The 26,492-nt window shown below is 36.1% G+C and overlaps 1 protein-coding gene across 3 annotated transcripts in view; it reads right to left on the reverse strand.

Annotated features, from left to right (window-relative positions):
* Fgf14 (fibroblast growth factor 14) overlaps positions 1-26,492 on the reverse strand; it is a 477,073-nt gene that overhangs the window by 83,500 nt on the left and 367,081 nt on the right. For all 3 annotated transcript variants that reach the window (XM_005355704.3, XM_013349332.2, XM_005355705.3), the window contains exons 2-3: positions 16,946-17,056; positions 15,033-15,136 (exon numbers count right to left, since the gene is read on the reverse strand). In XM_005355704.3, coding sequence (XP_005355761.1) covers positions 15,033-15,136; positions 16,946-17,056 — 215 coding nt within the window. The remainder of the gene's footprint in view (positions 1-15,032; positions 15,137-16,945; positions 17,057-26,492) is intronic.

Consider the following 26,492-nt stretch of genomic DNA (forward strand, 5'->3'; position numbering starts at 1 on the left):
TCCATATATATATATATATACATATATATATATATATGTATATATATATTTCTTGACATTGGCAGTTTAACAATTTCTTATAATTCAGTGTCCAGTGAAGTATTTATTGGAGAAAAGAAGCTGGTCCCCAATCTTTTCTTGTCAAATGAGAAGAAATGCCTTAAAGCTTAAATGCCAGTTCAATTAATTCCAGTGTAAAGTGGATCCCTGCTGCTGTTTCAATTTGCTCATCCAAAAGAAGTGCTATTTCTGTTTTAAAAAGATTCTAGCTTTGTTTGAGATTATGAAATGATGTACAGTTCCCCTCATCCATTCTATTCAATTCGCTCAGAATTAATATCATTTTAAGTATGCATTTTGTCCCCTCATGCTTGTGTGCACCATAGAGAAACAATCCTTTATTTTGCACAATTTAATATTTGAAGACAACTTGTCCTTATTCTTCAATTATATTAAATGTTCTTCTTAAGCATCAATTACTTTATTTCCTTCATTATTTTAATGTATTTATGAATGCCAATAGTAATGAAAAGTATAGTTTTACTAGTGTATCGACCTTTATTAGATAAAGTAACCAAAGACTATTATTCAAATGATACAGAGAGGAAAGTGAGTATTTAAATATTTCTTGCAAATGTGGTATTTTGTACATGCATAATAAGCAAACAGCTATAACACAAAGGGAATTTTATGCACACAATAGGGCATTTTTTATAATGACTTAAGCATTTCTCTTACCCCTTAATGATTGAAATCTGTCATCAGTCTTAAATAAAATCAAGAAGGTAAAGCTTAAGAGTTTAGCTCATTTTGTAAAGTGCTTGCCTAGCACACTTAAGGCTCTGGGTTTAAAGTCCAGCACTGCATAAACTGGGTGTGACGGTGCATGACTTTAATTCTAGGACTTAAAGGTATAGAAAGAGGATAAGCAGTTCCAGGTCATCCTCAGCTACATAGCAAGTTCAAGGATAGCTTGGACTGTGTAAGACCATATCTCAAAAAACAAAGTGCAAATAAACCCTCAAAGAACATACACTTTTACAATGGTTAATAGGTATTCTAAGAACAATTTGGTAGTTTTAATTTCCTTATTTATATAAAATGTGGACGGTTACAATTGCATTGATTCCTGAGACAAGCATTTATTGGTTTTCTTACAAAAAAAAAAGCCTGAATTTGTAACTAGAGGTTGTTTGTAATTTCAATTCAGAGGTTAATGAAAAAAGGTTCCTAGCCAGGCGATTGTGGCACATACCTTTAATCCCAGCACCCAGGAGGCAGAGTCAGGAAAATCAAAAAAAAAAAACTTTAACTAGCATAATAGTTAATTATATTTATTTTATTTATTGTATGAACCTTCTTAACTCAGAGAGGTTCAGACAATATGTGGAGGTACGCAAGTCCACCACACCAAGAATGAAATTGGGATCTCTGCTCTATGTGCACATCTTATACAATGTGGACATGATGATTAAAAGACTATTAAATATTCCCCTACATAATATTTGTCCACTCAAAATACAAGGTAAACATGGCATCTAGGGATAGAGTTTACCAAGAGACAATATAAGAGGTCACTGATTTTACTGAGGTCATGGGCCTTGGGGCTTAACATACAACTATTATTCCGATAAATGAACAAAAAATAAAGTAACTCCTAATGACATAATGCTAACCTTATAGATTAGTACATCACTCAACCTCCATCAGAAAAACTTTTTCCTTGCACTAAATGGTAAGTAACACAGGGACCCACAACTAAACAATGTTCAGAGAAGAGAGAGAAATATTTGTTGGAGATTTCAGTAGTCATCATAAGTTAACCATGGTCTTTGTTTTCATGTTGTAAATATTTCTAGTCACAGACCATGGATTGTTATCTGAGTATGTCTTTTCTTACACAGAACTGAAAAATCAAGTAACAGTTCTGATCTGATATGGAAACTTCTGATATGATTCCCTTGGTTGCAAGAGCTGGATTGTGAGGAAAATTGTTTTTTGGTATGGGCAAAAGCAAAATTCTAAAACGAACATGTATACCTTAATTTAAAAAAAGTTACTAAAATGCTAATGAGAATCTAGCCTTCTAGGAAGTTATGCTCCTTCTTCCAATGTAACATCTTGCCTTGATGTTGATGGCTCCTCCTGATAATAGGTGGTTTTTCTGAGGCAGGGATGGTTTCAGGATTTTCTTAAAATAAGAAAATTATGGGGTTTTCTTTATCTACCAAGTCTTTTATGAAAGATTTCTTTCTGCATCACATGATACTGTTTGATAACACCTTATCCAAATTTTGTCCGTCAAAGGTGAACTCAGTGTTCTCAGTCCCTGATGCTTCCTTGTCAACTGACTTTTTGTAGTTTCTAGATTCTTTAATATCACCTAGTTATATTCACAGCATCCTTACCATGAACAGATTAACTCAGAAACAACACCACCAGACACTACTTTTGATTCTCATTTGCTTTCCACCACATCTGCAGGTGATTCTGTCACTAAAATACTGGGTTTCTCAACGTCATCTATGGAGGTCGGAAGAATCCAATTCTTTCACATTACTGTTGGTGTTGGTAATCTGACCTTCTCTTATTGGCATCTGCAGTAATATATGTTTTACAAAAGGTTTTCAGTTTATCTTACCATGAGTCACAGTCTATGGTTGCCTGTGATAGTTTTACTTGCCAACGTGGTACAACCTAGAATTACCTAGAAGAGAGTTTCAATGAAGGATTGTCTACATTAGGTTAAACAGTAGATATGCTTGTGGAGGATTCTCTTAATTAAGCTAACAGATGTGAGAAGACCCAGCCCACTATGGGTAGTACAATTCCTTAGGCAGGATGATTTTGAACTATATAGTAGAGTGACAAAAATCTACCCAAGCAAAGCAAGCAACTATGTATATATTTATTTCTTTCTGCTTTTTATACAGCAACACAAACAAAACTAGGCACAGTGACAGTCTTGCAAAGCATGTTTCTTAAGCAGTAAGACTTGAAAGTCAAAATCACTCTGTAATTCTTAAACTGCTGAATAAATATCATGATAACAGACATGAATATGCCATTAATCTTGTATCTCTTCATAATAGCCGCTAAATAACCAGAGATACTTTCAATAAATTCTAATACATTTAAAAATATTGTTTTCTGAATAATGGAAAAGTGTGCTTAAAATAGTCACTAAATGTTGTAAGCAGATGTTCATGTATATGTATAAATAAAGTTGAACTCGGACATTGATCTTTTTCAAAAGATATTTGGTTTTTATGAGCCATTAAACAAGAGCTAACTTAATGTCAAAAAGACATTGTAGAATTTTTAAATGACACTTTAGTAATGAAAAATTTGGGTTTTTCTTTGGATAGAATACTACTTATCCTCTTGTTCAAAGGAAGACAAACTGAAGTTACTTCCTAAAGTGGCAGTCAAGAAATGTCAAACAGAAACACTATTCAAAGACTTTACGAAACTACATAAATACTACACAAAGTTCTGGCCCTGAATTCTTACTTGAATTCACTGTCCATGTGGTAATGACCCTTAGTAACATTTTCCCAACAGAAATGCAAATAGATACCTTACTTAATGTATTATCGTTTATGTATCTTAAATGCTAGATTAATAAATACACATCAGAACATTGTTTATCACATAAAATTAAAAAATGAACTAATCATTGAAATAACAGTAATAGAAGCAAAATTCACTTATGAAGCTTCTTAAACCAGTGGCTACAGTAAAATTATCAGTAATTTTTTTTAATTTTATTGATTTTTATTGAGCTCTACATTTTTCTCTGTTCTCCTCCCTGCCTCTCCCCTCACCTTTAACCCTCTCCTAAGGTCTCCATACTCCCAATTTACTCAGGAGATCTTGTTTTTTTCTACTACCCATGTAAATTGGATCTATGTATATCTCTCTTAGGGTCCTCATTGTTGTCTATGTTCTCTGGGATTGTGATTTGTGGGCTGGTTTTCCTTGCTTTATATTTAAAAAACACTTATGAGTGAGTACATTTGATAATAATCTTTCTGGGTCTGGGTTACCTCACTCACAATAGCTCCATCCATTTGAAAGCATAACTCAGGGTGTTGTTAATTTTTTCTGCTGTGTAGTACCACATTTTCCTTATCCATTCTTCTGTTGAGGGGCATTTAGGTTATTTACAGCTTCTGGCTATGTCTGATCTCCAAATTATACAAAGAACTCAAGAAATTGGTCCTCAAAAGAACAAATAATCCAATTAAAAAATGGAGTACAGACCTAAACAGAGAACTCTCAAGAGAGGAATCTAAAATGCCTGAAAGACACTTAAGGAAATGTTCAACATCAGTAGTCTTCAGAGAAATGCAAATCAAAACAACTCTGAGATTCCATCTTACACCTGTAAGAATACCCAAGATCAAAAATACTTGAGACAACTTACGCTGGAAAGGATGCAGGGCAAAGAGAACACTCCTGTATTGCTGGTGGGAGTGCAAACTGGTACAGCCCCTTTGGATGTCAGTGTGGCGACTTCTCAGAAAATTAGGAAACAACCTTCCTCAAGACCCAGCAATACCAATTTTGGGTATATATCCAAAGGATGTTCAATCATGCTACAAGGACATGTGCTTAACTATGTTCATAGCATCAATGTTTATCACAGCCAGTAATTTTTTTAATGGGTCTTTTTCTTTTCTTTTTTTTTTATTGAGAAAAAAAAAATTTCCGCCTCCTCCCAGCCTCCCACTCCTCCCACCCTCCCCCCACTCCTCTTCCCCTCCCTCTCGAGTCTGAAGAGCAGTCAGGGTTCCCTGTCCTGTGGAAAGTCCAAAGTCCTCCCCCCTCCATCCTGGTCTAGGAAGGTGAACATCCAAACTGGCTAGGCCCCCACAAAGCCAGAACAAGAAGTAGGATCAAAACCCAGTGCCATTGTCCTTGGCTTCTCAGCAACCCTCATTGTCCGCCATATTTAGAAAGTCCGGGTTTATCTCCTGCTTTTTCAGTCACAATCCAGCTGGCCTTGGTGAGCTCCCAATAGATCAGCCCCACTGTCTCCGTGGGTGGGTGCACCCCTCTTGGTCTTAACTTCCCGACCAATGGAATCGTATAGAAGACCCAGATCTTAACCCACAAACCTATGAACACCTCATTTTTGATAAAGGAGCTAAAAGTATACAATGGAAGAAAGAAAGCATCTTCAACAAATGGTGCTGGCACAACTGGATGCCAACCTGTAGAAGAATGAAAATTGACCCATATCTATCACCATGCACAAAACTCAAGTCCAAATGGATCAAAGACCTCAATATCAGTCTGAGTACACTGAACCTGATAGAAGAGAAATTGGGAGGTACCCTACAACAGATGGGCACAGGCGATCACTTCCTAAGTATATCCCCAGCAGCACAGACATTAAGGGCAACATTGAATAAATGGGACCTACTGAAACTGAGAAGCTTCTGTAAAGCAAAGGACACTGTCACTAAGACAAAAAGACAACCCACTGACTGGGAGAAGATCTTCACCAACCCCGCAACAGACAAAGGTCTGATCTCCAAAATATATAAAGAACTCAAGAAACTAGACTTTAATGGGTCTTAAAGCTTCTGTTCATTGCTCCTCCTATGGGAGAGAATATCGAAGGGAAGGTTCCTGTTTCTTGTGACCTCTTGGAAATGTTTAGACAACAGGTAGCATGAAACATAATCAAAACTATATGTGTGCATGTGAGATAGCCAGTCTTGGCCCTTTCCTCCCTAAGTTTGTCCCTGCCACCCGACAATTCATCCATCCTCCCGGCTCTTCGGGAAGGGTCTGGCCTCTATAGTTTTTTGAAGAGGTAATGAAGTCAGTAACAGCCACTTTAATTTCCATTTCCAGGGAATGTGATAATACAAATATGTTAAAAATGTTCACATATTTGTCCCTCACAAGTATTTAATTTTGACTAAACGATGTCAGATTTGTGTTCAAATGTCTCTATATGCATTTTACCTGCACTATACCCTTACCAAAAGGAATTGACCCTTCTATAATTCACGTTCTAAACTCATTGAGCTACTTCAAATGGCCACAGAGTTTGTACACTGCGCTGTGGTTCAAATTCTAATTCAGTAGCAACCATCACTGCACCATGTGTGCTGTTTTTTTTAATAACTTGTTTTGTTTTCAAAGAATAACCAGAATCACTGTTCCATGCTGTAAAACAAATCCCAGTACTTAAACCACATAGTTAACTAATTTTAGAGGTATTTCTAAGGAAAACAAACACATGCTAGTAATTATTGCACTTGGCTTCACTGGCAGTTCTCTAGCAAATATTCAAGATGGGTAAACACCATTTGTAAAACTCATGTATATGAATATAATCTTTATTTGAGATTATAAAACATGTCCACACACTCATGCCTCAATGTAAATGCTGGTACAGTTATCATCATTCCAATTTCCCCAAAATTTCTTTCAAGTGGTACTGGAATATAATAAAAGAAAGTAAGAACACTGTCCATCTTCATTAAGCCAGAGTTTCTTCACTAAGGTCTGCTTCAATGTAGGAAAACATGGAAATAGGCAGGATACCCACCAGTCTCACTGTACAGCTGATGAGAATTTGAACAGTTTTTTTCTCATGGACACAACAGATATGACAAAGTTTGCTGACCTAATGAAATTCATTGTCACCATCCTGCCAGGACATAATCACAGTATTTGAAGATTATAAAAACTAGCAAATGTTGCCATCTTGTTGTAAAAAAGCCATTCAGAATTCTTTGGATCATTCAAAAGTTCCAAATAATTAATTCAATGCTAGTAGCACTGCCAGACTTCATTCAGCCTGTTGAGCTGCTTGTTTTAAAATAAATTGCACATTTCCCAATCATTTGTTATTCTAATTGAAACATATTAACATAAAAATTACATCTACTAATGAGGCATCATATGGTGTTTCCATACACTAAGTCTGTTCATGTTTAAGTGAGTTTAAATGTGTCTGCCTCCTCAAACATTGATCTATTCTTTAGGAACAAATATTCAGAATTATTCTTTAATTCTTTTGAAAGTATGTAGTGCATTAAACAGAACCCGTGGTCATCTTACTGCACAAAGAACACTAGTTCTGGCTTTATGCTATCAGGACACACCTATTGACTAGTCTTTCCTATCTCTATTTTGCCCTTGCCTCTGATAACCACTAGTGTATTCTCAGTTTCTATGAAGTAACCTTTTTGAGGTTCGATATATGAGTGATATTATCTTGCATTTCTCCTCTCTCTCTCTCTCTCTCTCTCTCTCTCTCTCTCTCTCTCTCTCTCTCTCCCCTCCCCCATGTGCCATGGGTGTGTAGAAGTTAGAAGTTAGCAGGCAGTCTTGAATGTTAAGTCCTTTTCTTTCACTTTATTGGAGACAGAATCTCTTGTTATTTGTTGCTCAGATACCAGGCTAGATGGCCCAGGAGCTTCTGGGAATTCTCTTTTCTGCCTCCTACTGCATCATGGGATACTGGGTTTCCAGATGTATGCTACTGCTCCTGCCTGTATGCAGATTCAGGGGATAGGAGTTCAGGTTCTCACACTTGTGCATCAAGCATCTTACACCAACATGTGCCTCATGTATTTTTCATTATCTCTTAGCAAGAGACATACTATTTTTTCTAAAATCTATAAGTAAATTGCTGACACTATTTAGTTATAAGAGAAAATAATTTTTACAAGAGAAAACTTGGTGTGAGGAGGACTGTTTAAGGTAGATAAGTTTGATTTCATGTTATAATAGATCCACAGGTGAAAGACAGATGAGTTAATTGAAGAAATTTGTATTAATAGAAAATCCATCCATTTTAAAGCTGTGCTATTATACCCTCATTGATGGCATGTACAGTTAGTTTATTACATGATATCAGTAAATGCTTCTCTCAGTATAAAAACCAAAACTCATCCTTTGTCAGGTTGGTACCATTAGGTACTAGATGTACCAGCTTAAAAGTAAAGTCAAATAATATTTTTGATTTGCCCACAGGGGAATTTCGGCAAAATAATGGCCAGGATCCGAGACAAATGATCAAATAAAATACATCTATCTTCTCAGAGGACAAAACAGTGATTCCAAAGCTACAAGAGAATATCTTGTTCCCATCTGGTTTCTACTATTATTGAAACAACAAATAGCCACAAATTATGAGTCCTTCACATGGATTGAGCATTGCCTAATAACTGTGACTCATCTCTCTCTCTGTTTAATACTGTGGTTGGGTCTGAAGGCCAGTATCTAACCTCAGATAATAATCCTACAGGCTATCATGCAGCCTGCTCAGACGTGCATTGTGTACCATCCCATGAAATTGCGTTCCTTATTGAGTGAATTATTTTAGGATCAACAATAAACATTTAGTGCAACTCCAAACAGTTCAGGGCACTCCACAAACTTCTGAAATCTAGATATATAATTGTCAAATTGTACATACACAGAATCCATGTTTAAAAAAACTGAAGGTTCTACGAGGCCACATTTTTATCATTTGTTTGTATCCAACTATATGCTAGGTGCAAGCTAGTTAACAGGCAATGTTCAGTAAAACAAATGGGCACTGCTCTTTAAAAAAAACTTTAAAAATCAGTAACAAGAGACAGAAAAAGACATAGATGGGTTTCTTAAAATTACCAATGGTATGATTTTTGCTTGTGTTTATCATAAAGTGCAGATAACAATAGCCAATTTGGTTTTTTCCTTTTCCTTAGACTAATGGATATTTTGATGTGTTTGAAAACTATCATATTTTCATTTATCCTTATACCTTCAGTACATGCTCAATGGTATGACTACAATAAGTAAATAAATATAAATAAATAAATAAATAAATAAATAAATAAATAAATAAATTTTTGGTGAATGAGCCAGCAAATGGACTACACAATTCACACCAAGAATGTGGACTTAGCTTATATTTTAAGTGACTACACTAATTAAAATAATTTGTAAGTATTTTGTATTTAACCTTTCTCAAATGATATTTTAGCTTGAGGTATGAGTAAGAAATTTGTAAAGATAGTATATTACTTAGTTTTCTGCTGCTATAGTAGAATACCATGGGTAGAAGTTCCTTATAGAAGGAACTTATTTGGGCTTATGGTTTCAGAGAGATGGTTCTGTCAGGATGGGGAAGCCGAGCAGGAGATGACAGGTATGCTAGAGCAAGATGCTGAGAGATCACATCCTCAGCCACAAGCAGGATGTAGAGAGCAAGCGGACTGGAAGTGAAACAAGGCTCTAAGTTTTCAAAGCACACCCCAGTGGTGTACTCTACTTTCTCTAGCAAGGATTTACCACCTCCCCAAACACAGTCACCACCTGAAGACGAAGAGTTTAAGTACCTTAGTTTATGGGGGATACATTTCTCATGCAAACTACCAGATGGGCCCTCATGGAATCAAATCCTGTGGACACATGGAAATGGACTTTTAGAAAACAGCCTGTCCCTATCGTGCACCAGAAACCTAGTAATCACTCAGGGAAAGGAGAAGAAAGTTTCTTTCCCAACCCCAGAAATGAGATTTGGGCGGGGCTGCCCTGCTTAGCTATAAATAAGATTCAGTCTCATAGAAAATAAAGAGCTACAAAATCCAATTTATACAGTATCATTATTTAATTTTATTTTTATTTGCTTAAATCTGAAAAGCATCACCTTCAAAATCAACTCATTTTTGACACTGACAACATTGTTTGCTGTTACTCCAGCAGGTACAAGGAAGCTGAGATAGATACCTGGTGTCATAAACTGAATTTCCTCTTAGGTTTTGCATGTGGTAGAGTCACAACGCTTGCAGGATTGTGAACTCACTGTTACTGATTTGAACTCTGTCTTTCTTCATTCTTTGTCTTAGAGCCGAGGGTAGCAATTTTTAGTTCTGTCCTCAGACTGAGTGAAATAATCGCAACTATCTCTGTGGCCTTCCTTAAGAGCCGACTTATTTGGTTAATGAGAAAGTGAACACTACTTATAGACATTCTCTCTTCTTCACTTCACTGGACTTAGACGGAGGCATAAATCTACAGTTCACAGTCATTTGTCCATTTTCATCACCTTCAGTGGCAAATAACAAAACGTGGAACATTAGAGTCACGGTAGGTTAGACGTGATGGGGAACTGTGATTGTCAATGTGTTCTCCAGGCACCAGTTCTAGAAAGGCTCACAATACACATTCAGACTTGTGATTCTTAAAGCATGTGAACTTATTGAGCTGGAGTATCATAATCTGTTGGGTCAATATTTTGAAGTCTGGATTTATATGAATCATTCTACATAAGTCTTATTGTGTTTGAAATTTGTGAAACACTGTGTGAATAACTGAGATTTTCTTCATGTACATCAGAATTGTTTTTATGAAAGCTCAAGTTATAAATTTAAATCAGCTGGCTCTTTTCTTTTTATCTAAAATGAATTCTGTGAATTAAGTAAACTATGCCAGAAAGTCTTCTTACTAAGTAAGATGGTTTACTAAGGTTCTATCTCCTTTCTTCCTTTACTTAATGATTTCATTTCTAAATCTTTGTCACACTGAGCATAAATAAAAGGAAAAGAAACACCATCCATCACAGAACAGTTCTGTCTTCACACGCTTCTATCAAGAAATTTATTATTTGAGAATTTCATGGATGTATATAATATAATTATATTCAACCACATTGCCATCTTTTGCACACTCTCAACTCTGGATGACTCACTTCTTTCCAAGTTGTCTTCCACTACTGCTTTCTTATATTTTTGTGTATAAATTCATTGATTTTCATCAGGGCTGCTTTGTGAGGCTGTACACTGCATATACACTACTGAGTAAAATGATTCTCTCTCTTCCATCAGTGACCAATCACCAACAGTTCCTAGTGAGGGATGGGGCCCCAGAAGTCCCTGCACTATCCATAATGAAATCTTGATGGGCTGTAGATCACACTTCTCCCATCCTCCCACTCTTACATTCTTAATCCTCCTTCCACCTCTTCCCTGACGTTGGATAGAGAATAGGATGGTGTAGACATACCATTTAAGGACAAGTATGCAGTGCCCACAGGGCCTAGAAAAGGGCACCAGAAATCCTAAAACTGGGGTCACAGCTCCATGTGGATCCTCGGAATAAAACCCAGATCCTCTTCAAAAGCAGTAAGTGCTTTTATCTGCTGAGCCATCTCTCCAACCCCATGAGGATTGCTTAGTCTTATCCAACAAGAAGTAAGCTGTTCGGTAAAGTGACTAAAACAAAACACCTGACTGCTTCCCTTAGCACAAGAGGTAGTTATTTTAACTAGCTCAAACATTTTTGTTAAGCAGTATTTTAACCTGTTTAATTCTTGTACAGAATATTTGCTTATTTTTGTTCTTTTGTTCTCTGACTTGAGAATTTGTGTTCTATCTCCAAGCAAATCATCCATATAACATTAAACCCCTTGATACACATATCAAGTGACACACTATCATCATTATGAGCACAATAGCTCTTGTTATATGAAAGATAAGTTTCCATAGGTGATAACTTCTTCCAGTGCTGGGAATATGATCATTTATATTTTAGTCAAGACAGCATTTTTGTTCACACAAGGTAGAACTATCATTATTGGACACACTAAATATCTTTATTTAGATAACAAGGGATTGCAAGAGTTTTCCTGAAACAGAGAAATGTGTGCCTTGAGTTCACAACTGGTGTAAGGTCAAGGAACATAATGTACTTGGAATAGCATATTTATTACCTACAACCCCCAGTACAGATCTGTGATAAAAATAGGTTTCATATAATACACAAAAATGTACTAAGTTAAATTTCCTTTTTAAAAGATTTAGTCGTGTGTGTGTGTGCATTGCAGTAGCGAAAATGTCGTGTGTGTGTGTGTGTGTGTGTGTGTGTGTGTGTGTGTGTGCATCCTCAGAAACCAAAAGAGGAAGTCAGATAGATCTCTGGGAGCCCGAATTATAGGTGATCATGAGCCAAATCAAGTGTGTTATATTAATCAAGCTCAGGTCCTCTGGAAGAGCAGTTGCTGCTTTTAACCTTTGAGCCAACTTGCCTGTCCCTCAAATTGTTTCTTACTGAACATTCTAAGATGAAGTTTATTCTTCCAAAGGCTTTTCGTTACATCATTATGCATCTTTAGGTTCTTGTTATAACAGATGCCAGGCCATATAATGAAAAATATCTCAGATGGAGACAGGATAGTAAACTATCTGAAAGTGTAAAGTAGTGAATCAGATTATGAACAGATTCTGTTGCTTTTGTCTATTTCAAGGATATATGGTAAACTTTTATGCAGTCTGAATATCAGTGTCTATTTTATTTAAATTAAATCATATTATATTAATTATGCTTATTATATTAAAGGTTGCTAAGAGGATCAAGTAAATTAATTCATGACTAGAATACTGCACAGTGTATAAATACTACTACAGTTATTATAATTTAATTTTTATTATAAAGCAGAATAATTTATACAACATGTTCTATATTATTATCTTAGTAGGTGCTTGGTGACTTATGCAATTAGTAATTATGAAATAACATTGTCTCCACTAAAATATTTAAAGTTCAAAATGTATTTAGTTTAAATCAATGTAGTATTTTAACTATGAAGTGGGAGAAAAGACTTGAAATTGCACTGTGTTTTTCTCAAAGTCTTTTCCCTGAAGACAGGAATAATAACAGGTCCCACCCCTGACTAACCTGGGGTAGGGAGATAGCTTTGGCTAGGAAATAGGCTGAGTTCCTGGTACCAAAGATGGGGAAAAAACCAAAATCTGTAAGTCAGAGACTCAAGCCATCATAGTGGATATTCAGAAGCTAACCAACCATAAAACCAGAAGAAGACAATGCATCAAGACCTTTGAATACTTAGGGGTACAAATACTGCTCCCCACAGCAAATTCATAAGTTTTGAATTATGAACAAGGAAATCATATTTAAGATGGACTTGGAGTAGCTGTCTTGTTTTCAATGTTACTGTGCTGGTACATTGCTCTAAACATACTAGAATTTGTTCTAGGCAAAAACTCATATTCAAGAGACATAATCTATCTTTAGAGAAGAATATATTACAATTATAACCTGACTAAAAATTAGCAATAATTAAAAGCACCACGCATAGTAGCAAAAGAATAAAACAAACATCCATGCTCTGATAATAGCATATGCATAAGAGAACAATCAGCCAGTAAAATTTGCAACAGAAAGGAAGAATTAGATGCTGTGGTTTGCAGTAAATATAGTGATATTCAGATCATTGAAAGACATTACTTAGGTAAAAATAAACAAAAGTAACTGAACAAATGTCAAATCAGTAAAATTGAGTTGTATCTGAAATGAGTCATCTCTAGAAATGATCTCTTTTTGTATATGTTTTCCTAGATAAGTCATAGAAAATTCTGTCTTGATCTTGCTCACAGCATGCTGCATATTCATCTCCTGCAGCAGTGCACAATTTGCATAATGTAATACCCAGTTCTGAGCTTTGGAATACCCTTGGGTGATATTAGATAACAGGGACTCTGAGGCTACATTGCAGTTCCATTTGACAGAGTTTCCAAAGTGCTGGAAAAATAGATTACCTGTTGTGGAAGGCTGAAGAGAATGTTTATTACATAATATATGTGCATAAAGTTATATGTTATTGATACATAAATATATTATATTATTATTATAAATAAATATTACAGTTGTTTACTGATTATATTAATAACAACAAATGTTCTAAGAATTTATGTGAAAATGGACAGAAAAATCAGAGGAAAATATATTTTAAGACATTTCAATCCATTGATTTATGCTAAAGGAATCATGGGAAAAAAGCACTCATGATAAAATATGTATTTCTTTGGCCAGCAATGGAACAAGATTCTAACTTATTATAGTTGTGAGCTCATGAGCAAAGCATACCTGGTGGAAAATAAGTTAATGAAAAAAAAATCCAGTGGAGGCTATCTGAAAGAAAAACTGTTCAGTTTCTGATAAATATAAAAAAATTCAGAAATTAATGCTTAGATTTGTGTGAGATATATACTTCATTATTATAAATATTTTTCTCTAAAATATTTTCATTATAGGATTTCCTATTAAAACAAATATAAATGTCCCTCTATATCCATTGGTTTAGTATATATACCTTCAAACTAGCCAATCATAGCATTATATAAAATCTTGTGTCTGTGCTGAACATATATAGATATTTTTCATATGAATACTCCCTAAGAAATACATAAACAACTATCCCCTATTATTCACATTATATGATTATCTTAAAAAATGTTAGTATGGTATACATGAGGAAATGCAGTCAACACACAAATTTCATAAAGATGACTTTGTGTCCCCAGATTGTAGTACCCACAGATCATGGAAGCACTGCCTACAGAGACTGAGAGGTGACTGTGCTCCTTTGTCTTCAAATCTCATATTGTTTCCTTTTTAGAAATACAAGCTTTTGGATTCCAAGAGAGTGATGGGGAAAGAGGAGACACTGATCCTAGTGGTCACCACATGTATGATGAAAACAGTAAATATTTTTTATATTTTAAAATGGAAAGCACATTTAAGCACCACTTTAATAAAAACTATGCTGGTAAGGTGGCAGGTCTATTAATAACCTTGACTAAATCTCCAAGTAGAGGAAGATTGACACAGCATATTGACCCAGATAAACATCCTGTTATTAAACTGAGTAAAAATAAATTAGTAAGAAAATATGTGTACCAATGGCACTTCATTTGAAAGTCTCCAAAAACAAGTGCATTTATAATCAGAAATAAAATGATCATACTAAGAGCATCTTATTGAGTCTATGAACTAGATCATCTTTTAAAATGTAGCAAACATGTTTCAAGACGTAAGATTACTATTTCTCCAGATGTGCTCCTGTCACCAAACCAACTCCTGCAACCGCCCTATAAGTACCAAACCCCAAAGTCAAAGCGGCAGAGTTTATGCCCACACGTCTTTAACTTCTATTGCTGCTTTTCTTATTTTTCCAGCAACACACCGAGAGCCAACGTCATTGGCATGTCACTTACTGATGGGTAGAGGTAACCTTCTCCATTCATGGCTATGTACAACCCTGTCTTCACTCCCTGGATGGCAACGACACGCAGTCCCACTGGGATGAGGTTGAACAGTGCTGTTGAAGGAAAGGTCTTCTGTCACCACGCAGTAGAACAAAGCATTTCAGCAACACTTTCCCTTCTCTTTCTGTCACTCAAAAAGTATCACATGTATTTGTTTTTCCAAGTTTCAACTAAAGAAATCTTGTTTTTCTTTATGATGAAGAAACTACCATGTAGAAAAATGAGCATCCCAGCTTTAACTTCTCCTTAGCTGGCTTGCCCACACCATTGTGAAGAGTTTGGAAGGCAGAATTGAATCGAGCCTGCAGTTTATGCTTCTACTATCAAAGTCTGACACTACTAGATTCAGGGAAAAAAATCACCTATGGGTATTCTCAAGGAACAGAATTTAAAAAGTGAAACTTGAAAGCTGACTGTCATTTTCTGTCCTGTCTGACTGGGTACTTGCAGTGCAGTGTAAGACAGAAGTTCAGAAGCAATTCTCAGATTAAATTACTTTGGCAGGAGCAACATGAAATGCCAGAAAAAAAATAAGAAAAGATGTGTAGCCTCCCATGGGATAAACTTAGAAGATACTAAGAAAATCAAATTCTATGCAAATTTTTAAGAAAGTATATTATTTATTAATTTTTATAAAGTTATAAATAAAAATAAAAGTGAACCATGCTTAGTTCTATAAATTTAGTAAGTTAAAATCCATTTATATTTCTACTTTTTCTTCCCTTCTAGTATAGTATATTTTCATAAAGTGTACTCACCAACATCATCTTGGATATTATCAACCATAATATCTTGCTACACATAGAATTTTCAGTGGATATTCCACAAATATTTTTAGTACAAGTGGTACTAACAAGAAAGCTATTATCACTCTCATCCAATTCCTTAACTTGAGTTTATTTCTTATTAATGGGAATCTGCCTGGGAAGTACTCAGCTTTTGATATAAATGTGATGTGGGATGTCCCTCTGTAGGCTGTGAATATGTTTTATTATCATTGGTTAATAGAAAAAGCCGGTTTAGCCTATGGCATAACAGATATAGCTAGGTGGAAAATCCAAACAGAGAGACCAGGAGAAATAAGGCAGAGCTGGAGAGATGCCAGCATCCACCAAAGGAGTAAGATGCCAGAACATTACTGGTAAGCCACCGGGAACATGGTGACACATATATTATTAGAAATGAGTTAATTCATGTGTAGTGCTAGCCAGTAAAAGTCTGAGTCATTCTCCAAACAATTATGATTAATATTAAGCCTACAAATGATTATTTCATAAGAGGCTGTGGGGACCAGTGGGCAGGAGAGAAACCGGTCAGGACAGAGAAAAGTCTCCAGCTACATAAATGTGTAGGTAAAATGTCTTAACTTTAGGCCTTTAACTCTTTTACAAAATGCATGTCTCTTGAAACTTGTGGCAATGTGATTTATTCTAAGGCTACTCTGTACATAATTGCAAGCTAAGACTGCAGCAAGTGTTGGCCTGGCTTTCTTCTCAGGGACATGCTGTACAGGATGGAGAAAGCTTCATGCTCTTTTGCAATAATTACAAATTCCTGTTCCCCAGATCATAACATATCTGAATATTCTCTCTTTGAGAAGGATATTAACTTTTATACCAGTGCATTAGTGTGCCTAACTGTTATGATTAGGAGATGAAAAGTAATGTTCTGGACATATCTGTAAAGAAGATACACTCAGTTTAACCCTAGAGTTGCCTCCTTCTGGATCAGTACCTTCATGCATGTGGTCTCTGTAAAATGATACATGCATTTCTAGGCAACTAGAAAGAAGCTAAGAGAACCAAGCATTTACAAATGTATCTCACAAAGCCACTGAGCAGCAGACTCAGTGAGTCACTTACTGGAATTGGTGCTGTCATCCTTGGTCCCATCGAGAGCTCCATCGGGGTGCATCTGCAAGTAGTAGCCTTGCCTGCAATATAACCTGGTCACTATGCCCTTGAGCTGGGGATCTGAAAGGCAAACACAGGGTTCATCAACTTCACAATGCTGCAAGGAAATGTAGCTTTTCTCTTTTATTTTTAAAAATATTTCTTTTTCAGAAGAAGATATTTTGTAGAGTTTGTACATTGATATGTCTCAGACTTATCTGTGTCATGATATTCAGACCACATAAACCACCACAATTAAAGGAGTTATCATAATTAGCTTCAGGAAGAAAGGCTATTTTATGAAACTAGCTTGTGTGTTTATATTATTCATTAGACTGTTAAACTAATTAAATCACTAGTTTAATTATGATTTTAGACTTTAATTGTTATAAACTATTTCTGAGCGGTAGTTCAAGAGTTTTGACACAGAAACTTCATTAAAGGTTTTAAATAAAGTTTTCATTTATTTTTAAATTGACAGATTGAGAAATCTGTATTTTAAAAATTGTGTTAAAATGTGATATACATCCGTAACAAAATTCCCAGTTTGTATCCCCATCCCCAAGTTTGCATAGAAGGATATGTGGTGGTTATATATGATACACATGAGATTCTGACATTCCTCTTCTGAACTCAGAGTGAAGCTTAGGATCCTAAGATTCAAAAAGTACAGGAGGGGTAGACTCGACTCAGAGCTGCAGTGGGGGCTTTACCTGTGCAGCACTCAGCACCAAAACAGAACAAAAGAATTACTAATCACCTAGGGATCAGCTGTAGGACAACAGCCTGGTTAAGTTATAAAGGAAGCAAGCAAGCTCTCCATTATACAGCTGGAAAGGACAGTCAACCGCTCCTGGGTCTTGCACTTTAGGCATGGAAGCAAAGAGAGGCGGGAGTTTGCTGTAGTAAAAAGGGGAAGCCCTGTATTATAGATTTCCCATTTAATGACCGAGAAAGGTGATTCATTGTTTCCTGAGAAGCTAGCTGTACCTAAGATAATAAATATTTGCATGTGGCTTTTCAAAGGTCACTCTCATTTTGGGAATTTATCTGATATATGACATCATAATTCTCACTATGGCAACAGGCTTCTCTCCACAACAGCTGAATGGGTTATGCAAATTTGATCGTGCTGTCCAAATTACAGGATGCTAGTAAACAATCCAACACATAGTCTTTAGTAACTACAGACTAGCCAACAGACAAACAGAACAGCACACAGGCTAAACAGGCAAATTTGTACCCAAACAGAAATGCTAGGCTTTTGATTAGCTTTTTTTTTCTTTTTGATTAGCTTTTGAGAAATGAAAAAAAAAATTCCAATGACTATTTCTATGAATACAGCTGCAATGAGCACTTTGCCTTCATAGATGGGAAAATGAATTAGACATAAATAACATTCTGGAAAGTGAGCCAACACTGAGGTATCATAACATGAGTGTGACAAGCTGTCAGGAGTAAAAGGCTAGGATTGTTAAAAGAGATAGATAAGTGATTATTAGAGTAGTACTATGTATATGCCCTCTTACATAATAAATAATTTCTAAATCCCATAATATCTCTCTCTCTCTCTCTCTCTCTCTCTCTCTCTCTCTCTCTCTCTCTCTCCTCCCCTCTCCTCTGCAACCCCTCTCTTGTCTTTTTCATCATTTTATTTAGTTAGAGCTCCATCACATGGAATAATACTGCCTACACTCGAAGTTGTCTTCCATTGCTGTTAATCCTTTCTAGAAATTCTCTCACAGATACAACCAGAGCCATGCTCTTCACATCAGATTCCTAGATAGGTCAATCCAGTAAGGTTGAAAATTAAGATAAACAGTTGTTTGAGTATTAGTTTTCATTTTTAATAATTTTTTTCATATAATGTATTCTAATCATGGTTCCCCTTCCCCAACTCCTACCAAAATCCCACAATTCTGAAATTTGCATTAGTTAAAAAGAATTACAACCACACATTCAGTTTCTATAAAAACACCGCATCTGTCCACTGCAGACCCATCTCTAGAGTTAGGTGCATTTTTTATGCTCTTCTTTGCAAGCTGGTAGCATGAAAAAGAGCATAAATAAACCAGGTGTGGTGATGCATACCATTTAATCCCAGCACTCAGGAAGAAGAAGCAGGTGTATCTCTGTGAGTTTAAGGCCAGACTGCTCTACATAGTGAGTTCCAGGATAGCCACAGCTACACAGTGAAACCGTCTCAAAAACAATCAAACAAATGAAAACACAACTAAAAGCAGAGAAGAATTTCTTAACTTCTATGGAATCATACAGAAAATTTTATAGACTGGCAACTATTCTGTAAAAACCTGTGTTCTGATATCACTTGTTTTAAATTGATCTCACATTCTAGCCATTAGATCTCAGGAAGAGTCCATAGCCTCCCTCACAGCTTCCCCAGCACTCACACAGTGAGCTCTTAGGAACTATACCTCATCTCAATTATGGGAGTGACAATAAAACACAAATCTTATTTTCTAGTGTCCTTAAAATAATAAAAACCAATCTAACTTAGATTTACCTGGTTTCACAGTTCTTGGTATTTTTATTTTTAAAAACTGATAACTATATGTGTCCTTGGGTGTCAGGCATTGTTCTAAAAAAAACTCTGACTCATTCATTGAATCTTCTTTGTGCGTGAAGGAAGTCAATTCAAAGATGAGGAAATTGAAAAAGAGAACTATTAAGCAATTTTACAAAAGGCACAGAATTTACAAGGCTGGAGGTTGAGTATGAGCCTATTAACAATTAGCCTGTGCGCCCTCTACAAATAGAACAATTAAACTAAATTGCCTTACAAACCCCAGTATAAGTCAAACTCCTTAATAAAGAAAAAAGAGAAAGGAATAAAAAGGCTGTGCACTTCTATGATCACCACCAGCTGTATCTCAATCCTACATGTTCACAGTTGAATGCGAAAGGCAAAGCCGTAACGGAGTTGTGAGAATATTAAAGTCCTTGAAAGTTTATACCCATCCCACTCACTATCTGGACAAGTTCCAAAGTTCCCAGTTTCTGCCCCACCCCAAGAATTCATTACCAGGTTCATAAATGTAGCACCACACATTTGGTGCTCTGTCTGTACCATTTTTGCTATAATTTGGCCATTTTCAACTCCAGCCAAAAGGAGTTTCTACCCCTGATTTGACTGTAATGTGAATAGCATCAGCTGCACACCATCAGGCTGGTTTTCTTAGTCTAACACTGAGCTGCCAGCCTCCTTCCTAAACGTGCTTCTTCACTGCATACTCTCTCCCTACTTATTCCTCACCAGTATGGGAGTTCTCAGGTTTTTCTCAGCAAGCATTGTACCAACGAAGACATCTCTTGAGTTCTTTAGCATTATCTTCTAAACATCTGTAAAATTATAGACTGACAGCTGGGGAACCTGCATGGGACCAATCTAGACCCTCCTAATGTTGGTAGCAGTTAATGTGGCCTGATTTGTTGGGAAGATGAGATGACAATGGCACCAGAACCTTTCCCAGGCTTATGAACTGGCTTTTTGGAGTCCGTTCAAAATGGTAGGATAAGCCGGGCGGTGGTGGCGCACGCCTTTAATCCCAGCACTCGGGAGGCAGAGGCAGGCGGATCTCTGTGAGTTCGAGACCAGCCTGGTCTACAAGAGCTAGTTCCAGGACAGGCTCCAAAATCACAGAGAAACCCTGTCTCGAAAAAACAAAAAACAAACAAACAAAAAAAAAATGGTAGGATACCTTGCTCAATCTTGATATGGAGAAGGGAGTGCTTGCTTCTGCCTCAATTTGGTTTGTCAGACTTTGTTGACTCTCTAAGGAAAGCTGTATACCCTCTGAGAAGTGGATGGGGGCTGGGAAGTGGGAATGGTGGATGGGCAGGAGAAGGCGACAGAGGAGGAACTGGAGTTGGTATGTAAAAGTAAACTTTTAAATAAAAATACGAAAGAAAAGACATTTTAAATCTTTTTAATTAAAACTTTTAAATGAAAATATTTTTTAAGGAGACATTACTCACTTTTGAGCATTCAAAATACATTAAAATATACAGACAATTCAATCTGTGTATCAAACAGTGCTTAAAACATGTTACTAACTTATCTTGTAATTCATGATCATAATTCCATATTTTTGTTTTGTTTTGTTTTTGTTTTTCGAGACAGGGTTTCTCTGTAACTTTGGGGCCTGTGCTAATACTCGCTCTGTGGTCCAGGATGGCCTTGAACTCACAGAGATCTGCCTGCCTCTGCCTCTTAAGTGCTGGGATTAAAGGTGAGTGCCACCACCACCACATTTATTGATAAAATTGTATGATAGTTTCTACCTCACAAAGTTTACTATATGTGGCATAAAGTTGAAGTAACATTGTTCATGAGATCTAAAGTGAGTTTTTATTGATTAAATACCGACAAGGGGCTAGTAAAAATCCAGTAATTCCAGAGATGGTAAACAGGAGTCAAAACGTAAACAGTGTGAAAACCACAATGACAAGTGTTAGCAAATATTGAGATGGCTCCTTGCCCATTGCTTATGTAGTTATGCTCTCCAGTTCTCAATTCAAGATACATACTAACATAAGTGCTTTAGAAGGAACATAGGAAAATAAAACTTAGTATCTATTAGGGAAAAAATAAGAAAGAAAACACACCAAAATATTCAATATACTCAATTTTGAGGGCATCTATAAGCATTTTTATTTTTGCTAAATTTTGTACAATAAAGGCATGCCAATTTTATAATGGAAATATAGAAATTGTAATAACATCTATTAATGACTGTTGAATAATATTTCATACACATTTTCAATTAAAATTACAGTCATATATACTCCAAAATATAAATACTACTGCCATGTGCTAAATGGTTTAAATCCTTAAAGTTAGCATTTGTTAGCTGATTTTGCACGGAATGTTCCTCATTTTTTTTTTCCTTTCATTACTTATAAAATGATCCACAGCTGATACCGTACTTAAAGTTTAATGTAATGTCTGTCTTTCAAACCAAAAGAAACAACTTTCCCTCTAAGTCCAAAATACACCATTGATGATCATAGTAAGGCAAGGAAAGAACACCCACATTAGCCATGTCCCTTGAAACAAGGAGAGCCTTAATTCCTCCACTGACTATGAGAATGAAAATAAGAACCTTCCCTGGGAGGAGGGAGAGGAGAAGGGGAGGTTGAGTTGGGAAAAGGACAGGGAGAATAAGGAAAGAGATATCTTAATAGAGGGAGCCATTTTGGGGTTCATGAGAAACCTGGCACAAGGGAATTCCCAGACATCCGCAAGGATGACTCCTAACAATAGTGGAATGAGTGCCTGAACTGGCCTTGCCCTGTAATCAGATTTATGACTACCTCAATTGTCATCATAGAACCTTCATCCAGAAACTGATGGAAGCAGATGCAGAGATCCACAGCTAAGCATTGGACTGAACTCCTGGAGTCAAGTTGAAGAGAGGGAAGAGGGATTACATGAGCAAAGGAGTCAAGACCATGATGAGGAAACACACAGAAACAGCTGACCCAACAAGTTAGTGGGAGCTCACTGGCTCCAGACTGACAGCTGGGGAACCTACATAGGATCGAACTAGGCTCTTTGAATATGGATGACAGTTGTGTGGCTTGAACAGTTTGTGGGGCCACTGGCAGTGGGCTCAGGATTTATCCCTATGGCAAGAACTGGCTTTTTGAAGCCCATTCCCTATGGTGTGCTATCTTGCTCAGCCTAGATACATGGCGGAGGGCCTTGGTACTGCCTTAAGGGATATTACAAACTTTGTTGACTCCTCATGGGAGGCCTCACCCTCTCTGAGGAGTAGATGGGGGTAGGAGAGGTAAAAGGTGTGAGGAGATAGAAGAAGGGAAGAAGGGGGAACTGGGATTGGTATGTAAAATTAAAAAAAAAAGATTATCTTAAAATAAATAAAAAAGGAAAAAGAAGGACCTTCACTATAACTGGAACAAATCTTAGTCTAGCATCTGTTGGACAACTCATCTACATGATTCTTCATGTCAGAATAAGAGGAACAATTGTCAAACACAGATCAAGAAACCTCACACAGTTTCCATCAGGGACAGGGCCCATGAGGCAGCCATAATAAGACGTACCTCTATGAAGTAATGGTGTGCAAAGCAAGGTGCCTAGATGTGTACAAAGGCACAATAGCAAGGTCTTTAAATGTTGATTATCTCCAAAAAGGAAAAGTAAATTAGAACTTATCCATCATTCAAGGTAAAGATTTATATGGATATTTCCAGGCAGCTACGTGCTACATCAGGTCTTTAAGGAGCCTAAAGCAATTAGACAGACACATTCTGTGATTCTAAGGGACATTGGCTCTCAATTGGTTATTGCCAATGAGTATTTCACCATGTCTTGAAATTTATGTGTTCCCAGTAAAGCAGATTTATATATTATAGCTTGTATTTTAACTAACATTAGAATAATTTATGGGTAGAATACACTGATACAATGTGCATTGAAAATAGAAACAAAATTAGCAATGTCAAATATCAAACATTTAGCTAAGATAAAATTCCTCATCTAGAGATTGTAGGTTTAAAATGAAAATAAAAAAGTAAAAAAATAAGCTGTTTACTCAAATCTAGCATGTGCTTATACCCAAAGGTTTGAAAATGTTAAGACAATTGACATATATTTATTATGATAACAAATGCTTACCCTTAATAAATATTACGTCCTGACACAAAAAACAATGGAAATATCAATAGTGTGAAACAAACAGAGTTGTGCAGGTACTCATATTTTTATTAAAATGATGAGGTAAGTGGTTGTATGGACATTTCTCTAGCATTTTAAGAAAGACTTTTGTTTACAATGCCTATGTACCCCAAACTCTTACAACTCAGAACCACAATTAATAACTAAATGCAAAGTAAATATTTGAGGTTTAACACTTATATAGTTTAGCTATTCATATAAAAAATACTTAAAATATTTTCAGTTCACAAAATTTTTAGAGTTTTATTCTCTTAAAAACCACTACAACCTCAGAATATCTAGTCTGAATAAGAAAATATAGATAATTTAGTTTTTTCTTTTTGTCTCAATTCTTCTTTACTTCTGCTTTTTTTCTGCCTACTCTGCCAGTTCAGTAACTAAAAATGTTTCGAGGACACTCTTTTCATGGAACTCTGAGCATTAATTGAAACAGAAATAATAAAACCTAATGTGTGTCTATATCAAGAAAAAAATGCTTCATAACGCATTTCCCTCAACACATAGAGTTGAAAGTTATGCAAATAACTCTATCTAAAGATAGAGGGAAGAATACCCAACATTTTTAATTAGAACAATTACTCTCTCAGAAGTTGCTTCATTTAAATTGGTCACTGTCACAAACTACTATTTTCTTACAATATAGAGATTGACAAAAGAGTATCCATGACAACCAATGAAATGGTATGAATGAGTTTTAATTACCGTTCATCATAAAAAATGTATGGTGTATATTTTTTTATAGAAAATACACTGATGTGTCACATTGTATGTTCTATGCTGATGTGTGGTACATCTGCTTCTCATTGGATACCAGGTGAAGTTCTTAAACATCACCCTCCCATTAGCTATAGAGACACACACATTTATTCCCAGAAGCTAAAGTCAATTTTCGGAATATATATATGGAGAAAATGAGGCAGATCTAATTAGATTTTGGCACTCCTAGTAACAGAAAATAGTATTGTGAATCTCTTGCCCAGAGCTATAAAATATAATATAGCATTCTACAAAAATAAACCATATTCTGTATACTTTCAGGGAACTTCTGAAAAGGGATGTGGCAAAGGCACTAAGGACAATGATAACTATAAGAAAGCAAGGCAAAATTTTATAAATCCTTCCAGTTATCTCTTGGGAATGACATTCATTTTCTTCCTCTTCTAGACACAACACTGCTGTTAAACCCCTTTCTATTCCAGCCATTCTAGAATGATGTGGTTTGGATGGGAAATGTACCCATAAATCCAGGTGCTTGAACACTTGCCCCTTACCTGGTTGTGTTTTTTTTTTTTTATTATGTATACAATATTCTGTCTGTGTGTATGCCTTCAGGCCAGAAGAGGGCACCAGACCCCATTACAGATGGTTGTGAGCCACCATGTGGTTGCTGGGAATTGAACTCAGGACCTTTGGAAGAGCAGGCAATGCTCTTAACCTCTGAGCCATCTCTCCAGCCCCTGGTTGTGCTTTTTGAGGAGGTTGTTGAACCTTTGGGAGGAGGAGCTTTTATGGTAGAGGAAGTGAGTTACTGTGGGTAAACCTTAAGGTGCTTTAGACAGCCCCATTCCTGCTCACTCTCTGCTTCCTAACAAACTGGCCACCCTGCTCTAACCATATCTTCCTCTTCAGAGTGATAGTATTGGAGGAAGCAAAGGCTGGAAATGAAGCTATCTAAATGCAGGATAAATATTGGTAACTCAGATGCACAGGTCTGAGAACCATGGCCACAATGAAAATTATCACAATTTACAGAACTCTGAACAAAGAACAAATACTTGTCTTTCCTCAGCATTACAAAAAATAAATAAATAAATAAGCTTCAGATCCGATTCTTTCTCATGTTACAAATCTTGAAAGCAAGATCTAAAAAGTAAGTATTACTGAGAATATCAGGGCAACTCGGTCAGTAAAATACTCCCAATGAAAGCATCAGGACCTGAGTTCAATGCCCTGAACACATATTTAAAAACAAATAAAGGAGTGAAATTACTTATAATCCCTGCACTGGGCAAGTGGAAACAGGTGGAAGCCAAGGCTTTCTGGCTGGCTAGCTAATCCTAATTGGCAAATAGGATTAATAGAGACCAACAGACCATATCTCAATAAAACAAGGTAGGCATTACTTGAGAATAACACCTAATAACAGATTGTCCTCTGGCTTCCATACCTGTATGTGATCACATAAACATACTCATTGTATACACATGTATATAACACATATAAACACACATGTGTACTCTGAGTGACTCAAACAATTTCAGAACAAGTTCAAACATAGAATATAATCAGCAAACAAAAAGATGAGGTCAACGTATTTAGAATCCAATAAAAAAATCAGCAAAAAATCAAAACTGTGAACGGAAAGCAGCACAGATATAATCAATAACATAAAGAGAAAATATTTAATCTAAAATTATTTAGAACCAATTACATTACAAAGAGATATAACCATAGCTTACACATTGAAAAGTTCCGCGTATACTTATTTAGAAAGACAACTAGCTATTGCAGGATATTTGTTCACACTTGAAACCCAAGATTGCATTATTTACTGGAAAAACCTGTTATATGGCTTAGCCCTTGTTTAATACAAGAGAGCCTGTTTGATACAAGAGTTTTCTGCTTGAATATTGTAAACAAGATTAAATAAAGTCAACCACAGGTCAAGAGGCAGAGGCAGAGTAAGCAACCAGTTGACAGGTAAATAAGAAAAAAACACAGAGAATAAAAGGGAGTCAGGAGGAAGGGGAGAGAGAGAGAGAGAGAGAGAGAGAGAGAGAGAGAGAGAGAGAGAGA

The sequence above is a fragment of the Microtus ochrogaster genome, chromosome 17 (genome assembly GCF_000317375.1).
Source record: "Microtus ochrogaster isolate Prairie Vole_2 chromosome 17, MicOch1.0, whole genome shotgun sequence".
NCBI lineage: Eukaryota > Metazoa > Chordata > Mammalia > Rodentia > Cricetidae > Microtus > Microtus ochrogaster.